Source organism: Triplophysa rosa, linkage group LG19 (genome assembly GCF_024868665.1).
Source record: "Triplophysa rosa linkage group LG19, Trosa_1v2, whole genome shotgun sequence".
Taxonomy (NCBI): Eukaryota; Metazoa; Chordata; class Actinopteri; order Cypriniformes; family Nemacheilidae; genus Triplophysa; species Triplophysa rosa.
This window is the reverse complement of record NC_079908.1, coordinates 12,688,310-12,704,463: the sequence shown is the minus strand read 5'-3', so window position 1 is coordinate 12,704,463 and position 16,154 is coordinate 12,688,310. Positions and strand designations below refer to the sequence as shown.

The window sequence follows — 16,154 nt, the reverse complement described above, 5'->3', positions numbered from 1 at the left end:
GCTAGAAAAACGCCGTGAGCGCGCTTTTGGAAAACAGTCAAGAAACGTCAATAGAAAAGAATCCTGTGTAAGATAAATCTAACAGAATTTACAAACGTTTGGTGCCAAAATAGTATGTAAAGCATGTTTTCAGAATAATTTGGGAGCTACTAAATACAAATAGTACCATATAGTAATATAGTACCTACTGTGTTTTTAAACCTCACCATAGTAAATATTAAAGTATACCACAGTATTTACAACAGTTGATCATTTCACAATAGTTAATACCTATAAAATACTGTAGAAACCATAAACATTAATTAGTAATACATAATTAAGAAGTGTTGTAATTAGAATAATATACTTCTTTGCCTTAACCCCTTTTCTCAGCTGCGAAATTATAAGAAGTTACAATTTCCATACACTACCATTAAAATGTTTACATAATATATTAAAATGACACACATTTACAGTTATGCATTTGGCAGACGCTTTCATCCAAAGCGACTTACATTGCTTGATACTATACATAATATGAGGATTTTCCGAAACCCAACTCACGCACAACAATCACTATATTACAATATCTATCTCTCATCCAAACTACAGAAAAGCAGCTTTAGAACATCCTGCACAAAATATAAATAAGAAACAAAGAAAGAAGTGATGAAATCATGATGAAATCATGGACTATGCTGAGGGTCCATGACTACATGCTGGGAGTAGACACCCATCCTATTCACTAAACCCGTATCTTCTTACCATCTTAATGGAAAATCAATTTGCTGGAGTGGCAAGCAAGTTGCATCTGTGCATTTGTTGCAGTCATGTGTATGAGGACCATTCAGGTGCTTCATGTCATTTTTTCTGTAATAAAAGGCACATTTAAAGTTTTGAATCTTGGATAAAAGTGATTTGAATTAGGCGGCACTTCTAAAAGCAGATCCTGGATTTCATTGCCAGGATGAATCCTGTGCTATTGCTGTCTTTGTTCCTGTCAGGTAAGTCCAATGTTGCTTAATATTTTTATTTCATTTATAATTCATATAATTCAGTCATTCAGTTGTGCTTGTTTGCAATCATTTAATATTCAAAAGTAAAAACATTTAAAAACTTTTCAGTATCTTATGATGGATGTAATTACTTATATACTGCTAAACAGGACTTTTAAGTGTGTCTTAACCGAATGTGTTTTCATAACATTTCTGAACAGTTTTTCCTCAGGCTTCACAAGCTTCAGAAAAGCCAAAAAGATCAGCTTTAAATCAGCTCACCAGGTTATTGCTTCGCAAATATGACTGTGGAGTTCGGCCTGTCCAGAACTGGACCAATTCTACTACTGTCTACATTGACCTTATAATCCAATCTGTCCTTGATGTGGCGAGTTCCTCTTTATTTAACCTATAATGTGTCATTTCATTAAAAAAAATCAAGCTTTATGTGCACAGTGTAGAAAAAGTTATGTCAAAACTATTTTTTTGGACAATTTATGCTTGGAAATTCTCTGAACTGCATGTTTTGCACATTATTTTTGCACATTTGTTGATTTTCACTAAAAATGTACATACAAATAATTTTGCATGTGCAAATGTCTTTCCACAGGATGGGCAGACCCAGAAAGTTACCACCAGCCTTTGGTATCGCCAAGTTGGTATCACTTTACTAATATTTTATTGTGAAGTCAGCAGCTTGTTTGTTTGTAATACCTTCCTCAGACAGTTCACTGATAATGCTTAACAGCATACAGCAAAAAAATCACATTCCTAATATCTATATTTAAAACAAGAGAAAGCTATTTGTATTATTGTATGCTGTTTATTTTAGATGTTCTGTACATTTAAAAACTATATTAAGATTTATTAATTATTATTATTATTATAATTATAATTATTTATTAAGTATTAATTAGATCAATAACATTAAAACGTATTGAAAAAGTAAAAACATTTATTGAAAATGTAAAAGAAAGATGTTAATAAATTTTTCTCAGCTGAACTATATGTTTATTCTTAACCTAAATTTAAATATTTAAATTCTAAATATTATCAATAAACCCATAAGATATACATAGCCTACCTAAAAGTTACGTTAATGGAAAATACACACACATTTGGAATATATGGAAAATACTCACACATTTTGTACTAAAATAAGAAATACCAGATCACAATTATTTTTATTTTATATAGGTTTAAAAGAACACTTTAAGATTTTTGTGCAAGAATTGAAAATTGCGTTTTGATAGAAACAAAAAGAAAAGCATATAATCACATTTTTGAACGTACGAAATTTGAGATCCATTGGGGTCTGAACATTTTAGAGATCTGAATCTTTCTCAGGGGACTTACTGGGTGGTAACAGTAAACCCTATTACTCTAATGTTTTAGATATGGAACGATGAGTTTCTTGTTTGGGATCCTGAAGAGTTTGATGGAATTACTGAGATATCGCTCTCCTCAGACGCCATCTGGGTGCCTGACATCATCATAAGTGAATTGTATGCACATAAAAGACAGTATTGGTTTAAAACATTCACTGTTGCATGTGTTCAAAATGCTTCTTTTGTACAGTAAAATAAACGTCATCAATAGTGCAACCCTATATTTCTAGAATCATACTCACCTTGCATCATATCTGTTCCTTTCTTTTCAGTGTGGATGTTGGTAAATCCCCAGTCATTCCATATGTTTATGTCAACTGCTCGGGAACAGTGAAAAACTACAAACCCGTCCAGGTGGTCTCAGCCTGTCACCTGGAGATTTACGCCTTTCCTTTTGACAGGCAGAACTGCACTTTGACCTTTCGCAGCTGGCTCCATTCAGGTAAATTACTCACACATACAAAAGCGTGTGCTTTCACTCCTTTGAAAACAGCCATGCCTCTGTATAATAAGAGTTGTGGTGATTACCAAATGTTTTTGATCAGTGCTGGTTAGAATTTTAAAAGCTAACAGATTTCAAATAATCTTGCTGACAAACATTCATTTGTTCAATTACGCAAAGTGGTTTATGATGGAAATTAATTTTGACTTGGATTAGTAGAATGTATAATCACATCCAGCCGACTGTGTGTTTCTTTATCAGTGAATGAAGTGGATTTAGGTCTGTGGAGGTCAGCTGAAGAAATCGCCAGTGACACCAGAGAGTTTATGAATGATGGTGAATGGGAGCTGCTGTCTGTCCCTTCTCACTACTGGACTTTGAATATAGAGGACAGAGACTACGCCCACATTCAGTTTAATGTGAGGATTAATTCTGAGCATATTCAGAAAAAAATGTAATTCAGCTTTACGAGGATTTGCCCCAAAATTAGCCTAAAATAGAAAATAAATGCCATGGTGTGTAGAAGATACATAAATAGGCCACCACAGAAACTGCACATGCAGAACTTAAAGTCATAGTTCACCCCAAAATGAACATTCTGTCATCGTTTACTCACCCTCTTGTCATTTCAAACCTGTATGACTTTCTTTCTTCTGCAGAACACAAAAGAAGATATTTTGAAGAATGTTGGTAACAGAACAGCGGCAGAACCCATTTACTTCTATGGACACAAAACCAATGCAACTGAATGGTACCGCTGTTTTTCAGTTACCATACAACATTTTTCAAAATATCTTCTTTTGTGTTCTCCAGCAGGAAGTCATACATGTTTGAAATGACAAGAGGGTGAATAAATAATGACAGAATTTTCATTTTTGGGTGAACTTTAACTGTTTACTAAGTATATAGTCAACACTGTAAAATGTAATTTTTCTGGCAGCTGCGGGGCACCAAAAATACTTTAAAATAACAGTTTTTATCCTCACGTAAAATGGCATGCTTGTCATGTAAATTTTAAGTCTTTCTCTGTAACTTGACAGTTTTTACCTTATTTCACAGTAAAAAAAAATCTCGTAAAAATGGAGTATTTACAGTAAAATGACATGTTTTTCAAGTTTTCTTGTGAATTTGCAGTCATGTTCTGTAATTTGACAGTTTGTTTACCATATTTTAAAAATATGTGAAACATCTAAAATACGAGCAAAATTCTGTAAAATGACAGTTTTTTGTGTTAGTTTTCAGTTCCGCTTTACATATTTTTACCTGTTTAAATCTGTTCAGCACAATTTCATACAAAATCAGCATACAATGAAAAAAAGCCACAGATGCCTAAAAGATGTTCACACATCAACACTGAAATAATATTCAGTTCTTATGCGATTCTTCCGACATAATGTTTAGACCGTTTCAATTTGCTCGTGTTTCTGGTGAACACAGTCATTAGGCACGTAACAGTCCGCCGGACACGCAGAGTATTGACAGTAGCCTGACATGTGTCACAACCGTTCGCCAACCTTTGCGTTGCTGATGGCGGAGTCGCACTAATGCTAATGGATAAGGCTTAGCAGCAGACAGCACACAGCAAGGATGATAATAATGAGACTGTCTTTCTGGCATTTGATCAATGAGTGCCGTGTTTAGAAGAGGGATGGGCTGATAGGTCAAAGCTGGTGGGCAATCCACACGTGCTGTTCCACTAAGATGCACACACCATGGCAACGGCTGTGTTCTTTGATTACCCCCGCTCTGCGGCTCATTGCCAAAGCCATTTAGGAATCCATATTTGTGCTTTTAGTCGTTGGCCGAATGGGTGGCAAACATGTTTAAGTCGGTATGAAATTGGTCTTTGTTGTAGTGTGAAAATTTAAGCAGCCTTTAACAAGGAAAGTGAAATGGATGCTCCTGGTCTAAATGAAGGGAAGTGGGAGGAAATAGGTCTCTTTTTATTTCTCCGTGGCAGTGGGGTTGATGATCAGGAAGCTCACGAATCAAATCTGGGTTCTCAGGGGGAGCTGAAGTGTGGGAAAACAATTTCAGTTCAAGAATGAGCAATTGGGCTTGATTTAGCAAATCCAGGAAATGGGGAGAAGGGTTTAGCGTGTTATGTAATTCCACTTTTAGAAACCACCGTTTTAGACTGTTCTGAGGACAGGGCAGGTAATGGAAAAATGTGTCGCTGTCTCTTTGTAGGTGTTGATTCGCAGGCGCCCCCTGCAGTACGTGGTAAGTCTGCTTATCCCCAGCATCTTCCTCATGGTTGTGGATGTCATCAGCTTCTACCTACCACCCAACAGTGGGACTCGCATCACTTTCAAGACCAGCATTCTTCTGGGCTACACTGTGATCAGAGTCAACCTAATGGACGAAATCCCAGCTACAGCCATCAAAACCCCCCTCATTGGTATTACAGCCAGAACTCTTCCTAACTACATTGTTTGCTTATCATCGACAATTCAACTCACTTCACTAAACCATTTCTGTCACAGGGATTTTCTTTGCTGTCTGTATGGCACTGCTGGTGCTCAGTCTGGCAAAGTCCATTTTCGTGGTAAAGCTTTTGCATTACAGTGAGAGGGATGTCAAGGGGATGTCCATAGCTGCATGTTTACTCGACAAATACGGCTCAACAGACCAAAGCTTTATGGAGAGCGCGTTCACTTCATTGAAGACGCTGGATGATGTGGATCAGTCAGGGGGTAGGAGACAGACCGTTATCTATTCATTATCATTAGACAAGTTACTTGCGCCTATATAGTATGTTCTCTCTGTGGCTGTTTCAGGCTATGAGTTTGATCTTTCTTCAGAGACAGATCTGTTCTCCCTCACAGATGTGCCGGACAGTGACTCTCCACTGGAGAAAATCCTGCAGGAGGTGGTGAATCTCAAACTGTACCTTCAGGAGGAGGACAATGAACGCAATGCACAGTCTTACTGGGTGGCACTGTGCCTTAAAGTAGACAAGCTCCTCTTCAGAGTTTACTTTGGGCTTGTGCTTATCTACTCTATGACTCTGATGCTGCTCTGGAGTGGATGGAGCTCAGTGTGACAGAGAAAGTTAGAGAGAGAAAACAAAGAAAGCGAAGGAGGGCAGGGATAGGGTTTAAAATTGGCACTTTTTTCATAATAATATATATTAAGATTACAGACACAGGTGCTGTTTGTAATTTTTTGGAGGATCTATAGACAGAAATGCAATATAATATACTGTACATAACAATGTCTTCAGATGTGTATAAAGACCTTACATAATGAAGCGTTATGTTTTTATTACCTCAGAATGAGCTATTTCTATCTACATACCCTGCAGGTCCCTTTGCAAACTGCTCTACGGAGTGCGTTTCGTGAATATGTCATCTCCTTTAGCAAAGAAGCCTGTGTCAGCCTACGTATTGGTTTGAAAAGGATGGGTGCAGTGAGCCGTTGGTTGCAATTCGCAATCTCACCACAAGATGCCGCTAAATTGCTAGCTGGAATAGGTACTTAGAAACGTAACGCAAATGTTAATTCATAATGCACTTAAATTGCATTAGCTGTGTCATACATTTTATTTACTACAGTTAATTATTCACAGTAATTGAGATAGATGTGCTTGTCCTTTGAATGCATAAATGGGTTTTATTTATGAACAGAAAATGCAACCAGTGCAGCCCAATGTGATGTACATGAGAAGTTCTCCAGTATGCTTGAATTTTTCCTTTTAGATGTTAAATCATGACTAGCTTTACGCTGAAACGTTAGTAATGCTTTTGTGATTGTGCACAATAAAAGGAAACAAATGACTTCTGCAGCCCTGGTTATTCTTACTTCGCTTTTAGCTACATGTTCGAATGTAAATTACAGTTAAAGTGATAGTTCATTCCATTGGTTTTTTAACCATAAAATAGAAGAGAATGGGTACCGCTGTTGTTCAGTTATACAAATCGTCACTGTCGATGTCCAAATTCGCAGGTTTTCAGAAAATTGAACACTGTGCCTTTTAAACGATTAAACACTGTGTTGTCAAAGTTAACAAGCACTACTTTTTATTGGTTAGATATTTGCAAAACCCAGTGACAAACATGTGACTAAAAATAATGATTTATGACAAAAAATAAAAATCACGAAATATGGAGATACAAGGTTTCAGAAGGACAGCAGCGAAATGTAAAACAATGCAAATAATACAAAATAAAAATGTATGAAAGAGGAAAGTGCATGTTTTCAACATCTTAGTGATGATCTGCAAATCAGTCAGAATGTATTTCTTTACTGTCCCTAAGCTAAATGCATATAATACTACAAAACATAGTTTAATTAAGTTTCTACAGTCTCTTCACATTTTTGCTGCTGAATATGATGTATACTTCTCTCGCTGCTATAATATAAAGCCTATTCCCCCTGTGTACCTGTCGCAATATCTTATTTCACAGTCCATCTTCCTTACCGAAATATAAACCATAATCACCTTCACGTCACTGTAGTGTGTTTTCCATACATAGACAACAGCATCTCAGAGCTGCCTGTCCAGTTAGGAAAAGGCATAATTTAATTTCTCTACAAAATTCTGATAATATTTTCCTGACGTAAATTTAATCAACTGCCTACTGCCGGGCTAATTAAGTCTCATCATGACTGGGCGAAGTATTAGATCACAGTTTAATGTAGTAGCCTAAGTGCTCATGAAAATTGACTTGAACTTGGTGGAGAAATATGACTCTTGAAATGTCAAAGGTGGCTGTTATTGATAAGTAACGCCCACTGTTGTGTGAGTTCAGGAAGAAAAACACCAGTGACATATACATTTTTAGAAAGCTTGTTTTACATTTGCATTTATTGTTTACCTTATTATATTCAAACAATTTATTAGTTAAATACCATATTTTTTGATAAAACCTGCCATCTATTACTAATTTTTTGAAGCATTTGCAAAAATAGTAGTCTGTTAATTTCTCAGTAAATACAAAATGCAATGCTTTGTAATGCTTCTAAAGTTAAGGATCTCAGATGTGAATGGGTGACATAAAGGCTAAAGTGCTGTGGGCCCTCTCAGGCTGTTGGATTGATGATGTAGTGGAGGGCGGGTGGACTAAGTGCTGTAATTGACACAGCCCAAGCGTTTATGGGAAGCTTAGAGATAACTAATGGAGCTTAGGGGGGCATCAGTGGATGGAAGCTGCCCTAGGACAGCAGCCTGCGCGAGGAGCCCTTCTTAACACGGAAAAAAGCCAACAGCCCAGCAGAAATGAATGTTTCAGCACTCTGGACAGCGCTTTGCGTTTGCATGTGTGGAGCGGCGACCGCTTGCTCAGGTACACTTTTCTCATTATAACTTTTAAGATGAAAAACAAAATAATTCCTATATATCACACCACTTTGTCTCAAATTTTAATGAACTAGACAACCTAGTATTTTGGCCATCATATGCATGTTTCCATTTTAAAAATTGGCCATTAGTTACCCATATCGATCAATCCATTGTTATGAATTTTGGGAGGGACGCGCCCTGGCCCCGAATCTCATGTCTAAAAAATGCTGCGTGGGTTAAGAGGGAAGCTGGGGCTATCGATATCAATCAATTTCTATTATTTTTAATTGTAATAATTATTAATAATAACTTTAGGTCAGGTTAAGGTGACAGCCTGTTGTGTTGCAGGAAAGAAGCCGGGAAACAACTCTGGGCGTTTCGTCAATGCCACACTGGTCCGGATAAATGAATATTTAAGCGCCGGGTATAAGAAAGGAGTTCGACCAGTACGGGACTGGAGACAATCAACAACGGTGGCCATTGACTTAATGGTTTATGCTATTCTAAACGTGGTGTGTAGAAGTCTCATAAATCTGTTTTGGGGATTTTTTAAATCCTTAACAAATATATAAAGTGTCTTGAATAAAATTCATACATTTGAATATTTGTATATTTACACATAATAAATGCGTATTTATGTACTTTTATGCAACACAGGATGAGAAAAACCAGGTTTTGACTACATACGTGTGGTACAGACAGGTACGTCAGGCTTAAAAACAGAAACATATTTGAGTATATAAGATACAAGTGTAAAAGTAGTGTGTATCCAATGAATTATGTGTTGCAAATTCAGAGGTCTTTGCAAACGAACCCATCATGGCCTGGTTTCACACAGGGCTTAGCTTAAACCAAGACTAACCCTTGGTTAAATTAGGATATCTGAGTTGCTTGAGACAAAACAATGGCACTGATATATTTGAAGATATTTCAGGGAAGGTTATTTTCAGATAAGACTGCTCAATCATTCATTTTAGTCTGGGACTAGTCTTAAGCCTTGTCTGTGAAACCGGGCATATGTGTTTTTTTATTAAAACACTGTTAAAAAGGATTAAAACATATATAAATAAATTCCTCAAATATTACATATTTGCATATTTTGTGCATAACATTTTTCTCACTTTAAAAGCAATGGACGGATGAGTTCCTTGTTTGGAATCCTGAAGAATTTGATGACGTCAAACAAATTTCCATACCAACTGCCAACGTCTGGGTTCCAGATATTTTGATCAATGAGTTGTAAGTTGATATGTGTCAGGTTTCCATCTTCATTTTATGTCAGACTGTTCTGATTTCCAATTAAAAAAGGTTGCTTTCTTTAGCCAAACTCTCTTTTCTTGCTTTCTCTGCACGTGCAGTGTGGATGTAGGAAAGTCTCCCGATATTCCGTACGTCTATGTGGGCAACGACGGGCTCGTGCGCAACTATAAGCCCATCCAGGTGGTAACTGCCTGTTCCCTCAACATCTATAACTTTCCGTTTGATGTCCAAAACTGCAGCCTGACTTTCCAGAGCTGGCTGCACACAAGTAAGTAAACATATTTCAGTAGAGTTTTGGGAGAGCGAACTGTTGTCGTCGTCAGTGGCAGCGGAATCCTCCTACACTCAAAATCCAAGTCTAAAAGGATTTTGAGATATATATTATAATCTTCAATTATGCAAGAATCTCAAGCATGAAAGCTAATTAAAAATTTTTCAAAACATCACGATAATCACAGAAATGAGATGATTTTTGGTGTGTGAGTTGTATTTAAAAATGCTCACTTTATTACCGAAATCTACTGACATTCAGACTCATCTCCTCATGTAGCTAAAGACATCAACATCACGCTAATAAGGACGCCTGAAGAAGTAAAGGAGGACAAGAATGTGTTCATGAATCAGGGAGAATGGGAACTGCTTCATGTTCTCTCCAAATACAAACAGTTCAGTGTGGATAGTAATGAATACTATGCTGAAATGAAGTTCCATGTGAGTAACATTGTTTTCTACAGTCTTGCTAAAACAATAAAACTGCAATAAACCACTGCATTAGCCTTGTATTATTAATTACTTTTAATTACCAATGTTTTAGTAATTTGATAACCCAAGTAAGTGGAAATACAGTGGAAAGCAACAAAAAATAGTGCTAACGTGAAACCAAGAAAATGCAAAAACACATTACATCACTAAAATGTGTCTCTTTTACCACAACCAGGTTGTGATCCGGCGCAGACCTTTGTTCTACACAGTAAACCTCTTGTTGCCCAGTATATTCCTAATGGTGATGGACATTGTTGGGTTTTACCTTCCCCCAGACAGTGGAGAGAGAGTGTCCTTCAAAATCACTCTTCTCTTGGGATATTCCGTCTTTCTCATCATCGTTTCTGATACACTGCCAGCTACTGCCATAGGGACACCACTCATTGGTAAACAAATCTATTCATTTCATGTATAGCAGCAAGGTACTTGAGTAATGAACTTGTTTGGGTAATTTGTACCTTTCTCAAGTATTGGTACACAGTAAAATCGCCAGTGTTAAAAAAGGTCAAATTAACTCTCACAGTGTTTATATAATCCACACTTTGAGAGTGTGGATGATATATACACTGTGAGTGTTAATTTGACCCTTTTTAACACTGGCGATTTTGCTGTGTACAATTTCTATTAGACACAGACATATTTTATAATAATGTCAATTTATTATTTTATTTAAAAATACCAAAAAGTTAAAGGAGGAAAGTAGGATGGAGAAAACATGGAGAAAAGGTGCAAGGTCTTCATCGGGCACAACTTGTTTTTAAATTAATAGTTAAAGCTTTTCCCCTTAGAATGAGTATAGCATCTTTAATTTGACTTTTATTTAAAACAGGAATTTAAATCTATTTCCATGCTAAATGTAATCGGCCACTGTAGGTCTCTCATACTTGTGACTCACTCATTTTCTTAATCAAGGTAGTATATTATAACATAAAAGATATTTTGTCTATTTCATTAATTGAAAACTAACGTGTAATTTATGGGTAGCAATTGGAATCTGTGATTAAGCAGTTTCCTTAGGCCACATTTCTGCCGTCACTCCCACACAAAGAGAAACAAACTTCATGCAGAGGTAGACGTGCAGTAATTTGTGAGAATACAAGCTAGAGAATTTTTGAATCAGAGCTGAATGAATGGGCAGTGTTTCAGCTGGAATCAGTCCACATGTCCATTGATTTTCAGAATGCAACAACTGAAGCTGTGAAGAAAAAAAACTTGTCCAGTACTGTGAAAGATAAGAGTATCATATGGTATAAAGATTTTGAGTTTGTAGTCGCAAAAATATGACTGGAAAAATAATGATAACTTACAAACATTTAAAACCCCACAAAATATACAATATATTTCTTTCATTTTCATGATTTATTTTTCTCGGGATCTATATATATTGTTTATACACTTCAAAATGTTTAGGGTGACTTGGAGTAACATACTTACCCACTAAAATTTTCTCCCACATTTTAGAATAACAGTAAATGTATAGAATAACAGAGCTGAAATGACATCTGTCATGTTGTGACAAAGAACTCTGTAACTGAAGGAGTTCCTATCTAAGATGGGCTCTTATTGACTGCTTTTCTTCATTAGTCGTAGTCATCCCAAATTTTTTATTTTTTATTGAAATTGTTAAATATAAAACATGATAAATAAATGTTCGGCATTAAACAGGCTTTCTTTGTATCTACAGTGTATGTGTAAAAACAAAGTAAAAATAGATTTTGTTTAGCAAGAACAAAATTTAGAGGGAACATTCCATAACTTCTTTTCTTCTTTTATGTGTTTGTGTAGGCGTGTACTTTGTGGTGTGCATGGCTCTACTGGTGATCAGTTTGACAGAAACTGTTCTGATCGTGAGGCTGGTGCACAAACAGGATCTGCAGTCCCATGTTCCCCAGTGGGTCAAGCACCTGGTGTTGGAAAAAGCCACAATCCTGCTCTGCATTCGCAATAAGAAGTTCTGCCCCCTCCTCTCGCAGGGATCTGACCTGCCTCTCTACAAAGAGAACAACATGAACACAGGTGGGAGTTCAGGTAATTGCTGTAAATTTTTGATGTGGGTTTGTCTTGCTGGAAAATCCAGTTTCAACTGCAGCTGTGTTTTGGAACATGGCTGCTGGTTTCTACCTGCATGGTCCAAATTAGTAGACCATCACAGACCAGAAACAAATACGATGCTAAGGCAGTCACTCTTGTTTTGGGTCAACCAGCCAGGATGTTCCAAAACACAGTTAGCATCTCAAGCTTTCAACACGTTGTGGAGGAAACAAGCTTTGAGATTCACCTGTCGTTCTTTAAGCAGTGCGCTGCAACCATCACAGCTGCGAAGGCTCCAGAGACACAGGCAGAAACCTTGGCCTTGGGATGACCGTCCGGGACACCAGCCCTCCCGTCATGGACAGCATCTTGCACGAGATCACCAGCATCCGTCAGTTCATTGAGAAGAAGGACGAGAGCAGGGAGATCGCCAAGGAGTGGCTGCAGGTAGGGTACGTGCTGGACGTCCTGTTGTTCAGGGTCTACCTGCTCACCGTGCTGGCCTACACCATCACTTTAGGCACCCTATGGTCGGTCTGGCAGATCGCCTGACCACAGAGATAGATCACAGATGGAAGGCGCCATTTCTCTCTCACTGCTTAAAATAAATGCAGTGTTATAAGTAAATGTGCTGGTAATGTGATTGTTATCTCACAGCAGAATAACTTGTTGAGCGCTATGAAGCAGAAATGTGCTTTCAAGTCAAAAGTTATTACTTGTGGGCTGCTGTGATGACCGGATCCAAGAGAGCTCTTCAAACGGACATCCAACGTTCAACTGATTTTAATATTACATCATCTGTGTAGTTTAAGCAATATCACATGAACAAGAACGCTGAAGTACTAAATATCGCACAGATGGGATTTGGCAATGAGGTCACGGTTAATCACAGTGCTGATATTAAAAGGAAAGTTCACCCCAAAATTTCTGTCATTCCATCATTTATTCATCCTCATGTTCTTCAAAACCTGTATGTGACTATTTCTTCTGTGCAACACAAAATAGGATATTTTGAGAAATGTCTTAGTGGTTTTGTGTCAATACAAGGGTCAGTGTTTTTTGGTTAATCTTCTTCAAAATATCTTGAGAAATGATGAGAGAATTTTCATGTTTGGGTGAACTGCCCCTTTAAGTTCACCAGCTTGATCTAAGTCTGCTTTTAATCAACAGTTTGATTTACAAAACATGTATATCAAGCAACTTACATTCCAGAAAGAACAAGGCCAGCTATTTCATTTATTTTTGCTCCGCCAGTGCAAAAGAAGCAAAAGGAGCAAATAGTGACTTGGAGGATATCACTTATCCAATCAGATTAGTGGACTGTAGTGGACAGTGTTGTATAGGAAACTCGTCTTTGAAACTTCCGTGAATATATTGTGCCTGGAGCTTCGAGCCTTTCAGTCTAATGTTGACCCATTTTTCTGCATTCGATTAATCACATTGGGGTCAGACATACTGTAAAACATGTTTACTTGAACTTTTATTTCACTACAAGTACATGTAATTGTTTGAAATGTATAACTTGTGCCACAGTTTTTCTGTCATCCCTATATCTTTTAATATCTTGTTATTGAAATCTGCACTTTGATTAAAGTCTGCAGTAATGTGTGTGTATTTATACATCTTGACATGTTGTTTGATCAGGACACAGTTGTCTATGTCTATATTGTTTTCCCTCTCTTCTAGCCCAGAGGGCTGTTGACTATTATTCACTGCCTGTGGACTGACACTAAATGTACTAATTGTAAAGATTTTCACCTCACTGGGAATGCACTCAGCAGGCCTGGGGTGATTGGATAAATGCCATCGACACCCTACATAATTAAAGAAAAAAAATCAGTTAGACAGTAAATGGGAGCATTGATCCCAATAAAATCAATGCGACTACATCTCTCCTGCCTGTCGGCACTCCGGCTCCGTGCCTGCAACAGTGCTGTATTCCCAAAGGAAATAGATTAGGGGAATATTGCATTTAGTCATGAATTTGTTGTATCGTACATTCTGTATCCCCGTAATAATACATTTTTCAAGAAACCTCTGACCTACAGTAGAGGCCAAAAGTCTGAAAACAGGAAAATGCTGTTTTGTATTATAAAACATTATAAAATATAATTTTATTGTAATATTCTTCATATATTTTTGTGATGGGATAATTTAGGTAAAAAAATGAATACAATGAATTGAAGACTTTTGTAGTGTTTGGTAAGTCCCTCTTGCTGAATGACAGCATGCACTCACGCTGGCATGTTTGCGCAAAACCTGATGATCCATTTTATCCCCAGCATGAGATGCGAGAATGTTATTTCCACGTTTAAATTAGATTTTAAATTCCAAATTTTCTGCATGGTCTCAGACTTTTGGACCTTTACGAATGCGACACTCTTAAAGGAACAGTTCATCTCCAAAAATGAAAATTCTGTCATCATTTACTCACCCTCATGTCATTTTATACCTGTATAAATTATAAATATTCTGATGAACACAAAGGAAGATATTTAGAAGAATGTTGGCAATTTTCACTTCCGGGACATCATCGACTATTTAAAAAAATAAAATGGTAGTCAAAGGTGCCCCAGAACGGTTTATTTTCCTAAATTCTTCTAAATATCTCATTTTGTGTTCAACAAAACAAAAATATACAATATTTTTTTCCACTATGGTAGTGAATGATGTCCCAGAACTGAAAATTGCTAAAATTCTTCCAAATATCGTTCTTTGTGTTCAACGGAACAAAGAAATTTATACAGATTTGAAACAACCTGAGGGTGAGTAAATGTAAACATTTGACTTGTATGCTGTAACTTTTTCTTTATCATTCATCATCATCTCTAGTTTTGAAATAATCAATGCTAACATTATTAAATAAATGTGAAGTAGGCTACGGATATAAGAACAGACCCTTGATGTTTGCGCTCCACTTTGACCAGCAGAGGGCTTCTAAGGCCATGTAATAGTATGACTGACATTACACAGACTTGGCTGTAGACATCATAACATACCAGAGATTCATTTTCACTATCTCTCATACAAAATATAGTCTTTTGTTGCCCACACAACAGCATTCCAGGAATCTTATTATCAACCAAGAACACAATGCTGGCAAGCCATGCCCGTGTCCAAAATCATAACAAATGGCTTCAAGTGGCATTTCTGGGCCGTAACTTGCTTCGCAAATTCATCTGTTGGAGGTCTTTCGCTGGTTGCGTATGGGCCTGCAGGCACGGCTTAGCTGACAATCAAAAGGATTTGGACAAGACCAGATCCACCATTCAGACCTCAGTGTCTTAACTCTCCTTGTGCATTAGATCATATCTGGGTCAAAGAGCAACCAAAGATGGGACCCCTTGCTCGCCCGCACAAAAGCTATTCAGGAGGGCCGCATTTATGCACCCCAACCCACCCCCGGCTTCCCAAACCTATCTGCACCCCATGCCTTAGGTCACATGACCTTCACAAACATGCCAGCGCTGGCACCCCTAATGATGCTTAACTTCCTAAGGCCTAGCAAAGCGAATATACAATTTGGACCCTGCTGTCTTTCTCAAACGATCATTTAAAAAAAATCTGTTTCATCTTAAGAGAGAGAACTAATTAAAAGACTCATTAGCTGAGTGCACGGAGGTAGCATTGTGTTCTATATATGAAGCACATGATAGTCAGAAGGGTTGAAGAAATCAGCATTTCATTACTTGTAATTCAAAGTAAATCATGTACCAACATTTGAATTACAGAATCATGCGAAATTAAGGAATCATTTGTTTTTCATTGTATAGTTTTAGATGGACTGGATATCAACGTCTTTACTTTAAGATCCCCCGTTGTCTACAAAATATTTGATCATAAATATTCTAGAGCTTGGTGTAAATACAAATATGTATTTGTTTACTTTCCATTGGTCTTTTCTTTTATCCTAAGTAATATACACATACTACATTTGTATTGTATGCATACTGTATATTCAATACATTAAAAAATGTTCTTTCCTTGAGATTGCATAAAGGTGTGTTTATGTT

General features: G+C 37.1%; 2 protein-coding genes across 4 annotated transcripts; both read left to right on the top strand.

The window, feature by feature from the left end:
- Positions 1-871: 871 nt before the first annotated feature.
- htr3b (5-hydroxytryptamine (serotonin) receptor 3B) lies at positions 872-5,881 on the top strand. Its single transcript, XM_057360718.1, has 9 exons — positions 872-983; positions 1,196-1,362; positions 1,585-1,629; positions 2,370-2,479; positions 2,635-2,804; positions 3,066-3,223; positions 4,995-5,205; positions 5,291-5,500; positions 5,585-5,881. The coding sequence occupies exons 1-9, from the start codon at positions 947-949 to the stop codon at positions 5,848-5,850; spliced, it is 1,374 nt and encodes a 457-aa protein (XP_057216701.1). The 5' UTR covers positions 872-946; the 3' UTR covers positions 5,851-5,881.
- Positions 5,882-7,995: 2,114 nt separating this feature from the next.
- htr3a (5-hydroxytryptamine (serotonin) receptor 3A) lies at positions 7,996-12,821 on the top strand. Of its 3 annotated transcripts, none has more exons than XM_057360671.1 (9): positions 7,996-8,092; positions 8,437-8,600; positions 8,746-8,790; positions 9,218-9,327; positions 9,447-9,616; positions 9,899-10,059; positions 10,286-10,496; positions 11,896-12,126; positions 12,407-12,821. In XM_057360671.1, the coding sequence occupies exons 1-9, from the start codon at positions 8,026-8,028 to the stop codon at positions 12,691-12,693; spliced, it is 1,446 nt and encodes a 481-aa protein (XP_057216654.1). In that variant the 5' UTR covers positions 7,996-8,025; the 3' UTR covers positions 12,694-12,821. The 3 variants fall into 3 exon arrangements, with proteins under 3 accessions (XP_057216654.1, XP_057216653.1, XP_057216651.1); XM_057360670.1 differs by having other exon boundaries at positions 11,896-12,138; XM_057360668.1 differs by having other exon boundaries at positions 11,896-12,138; positions 12,404-12,821.
- Positions 12,822-16,154: the final 3,333 nt, after the last annotated feature.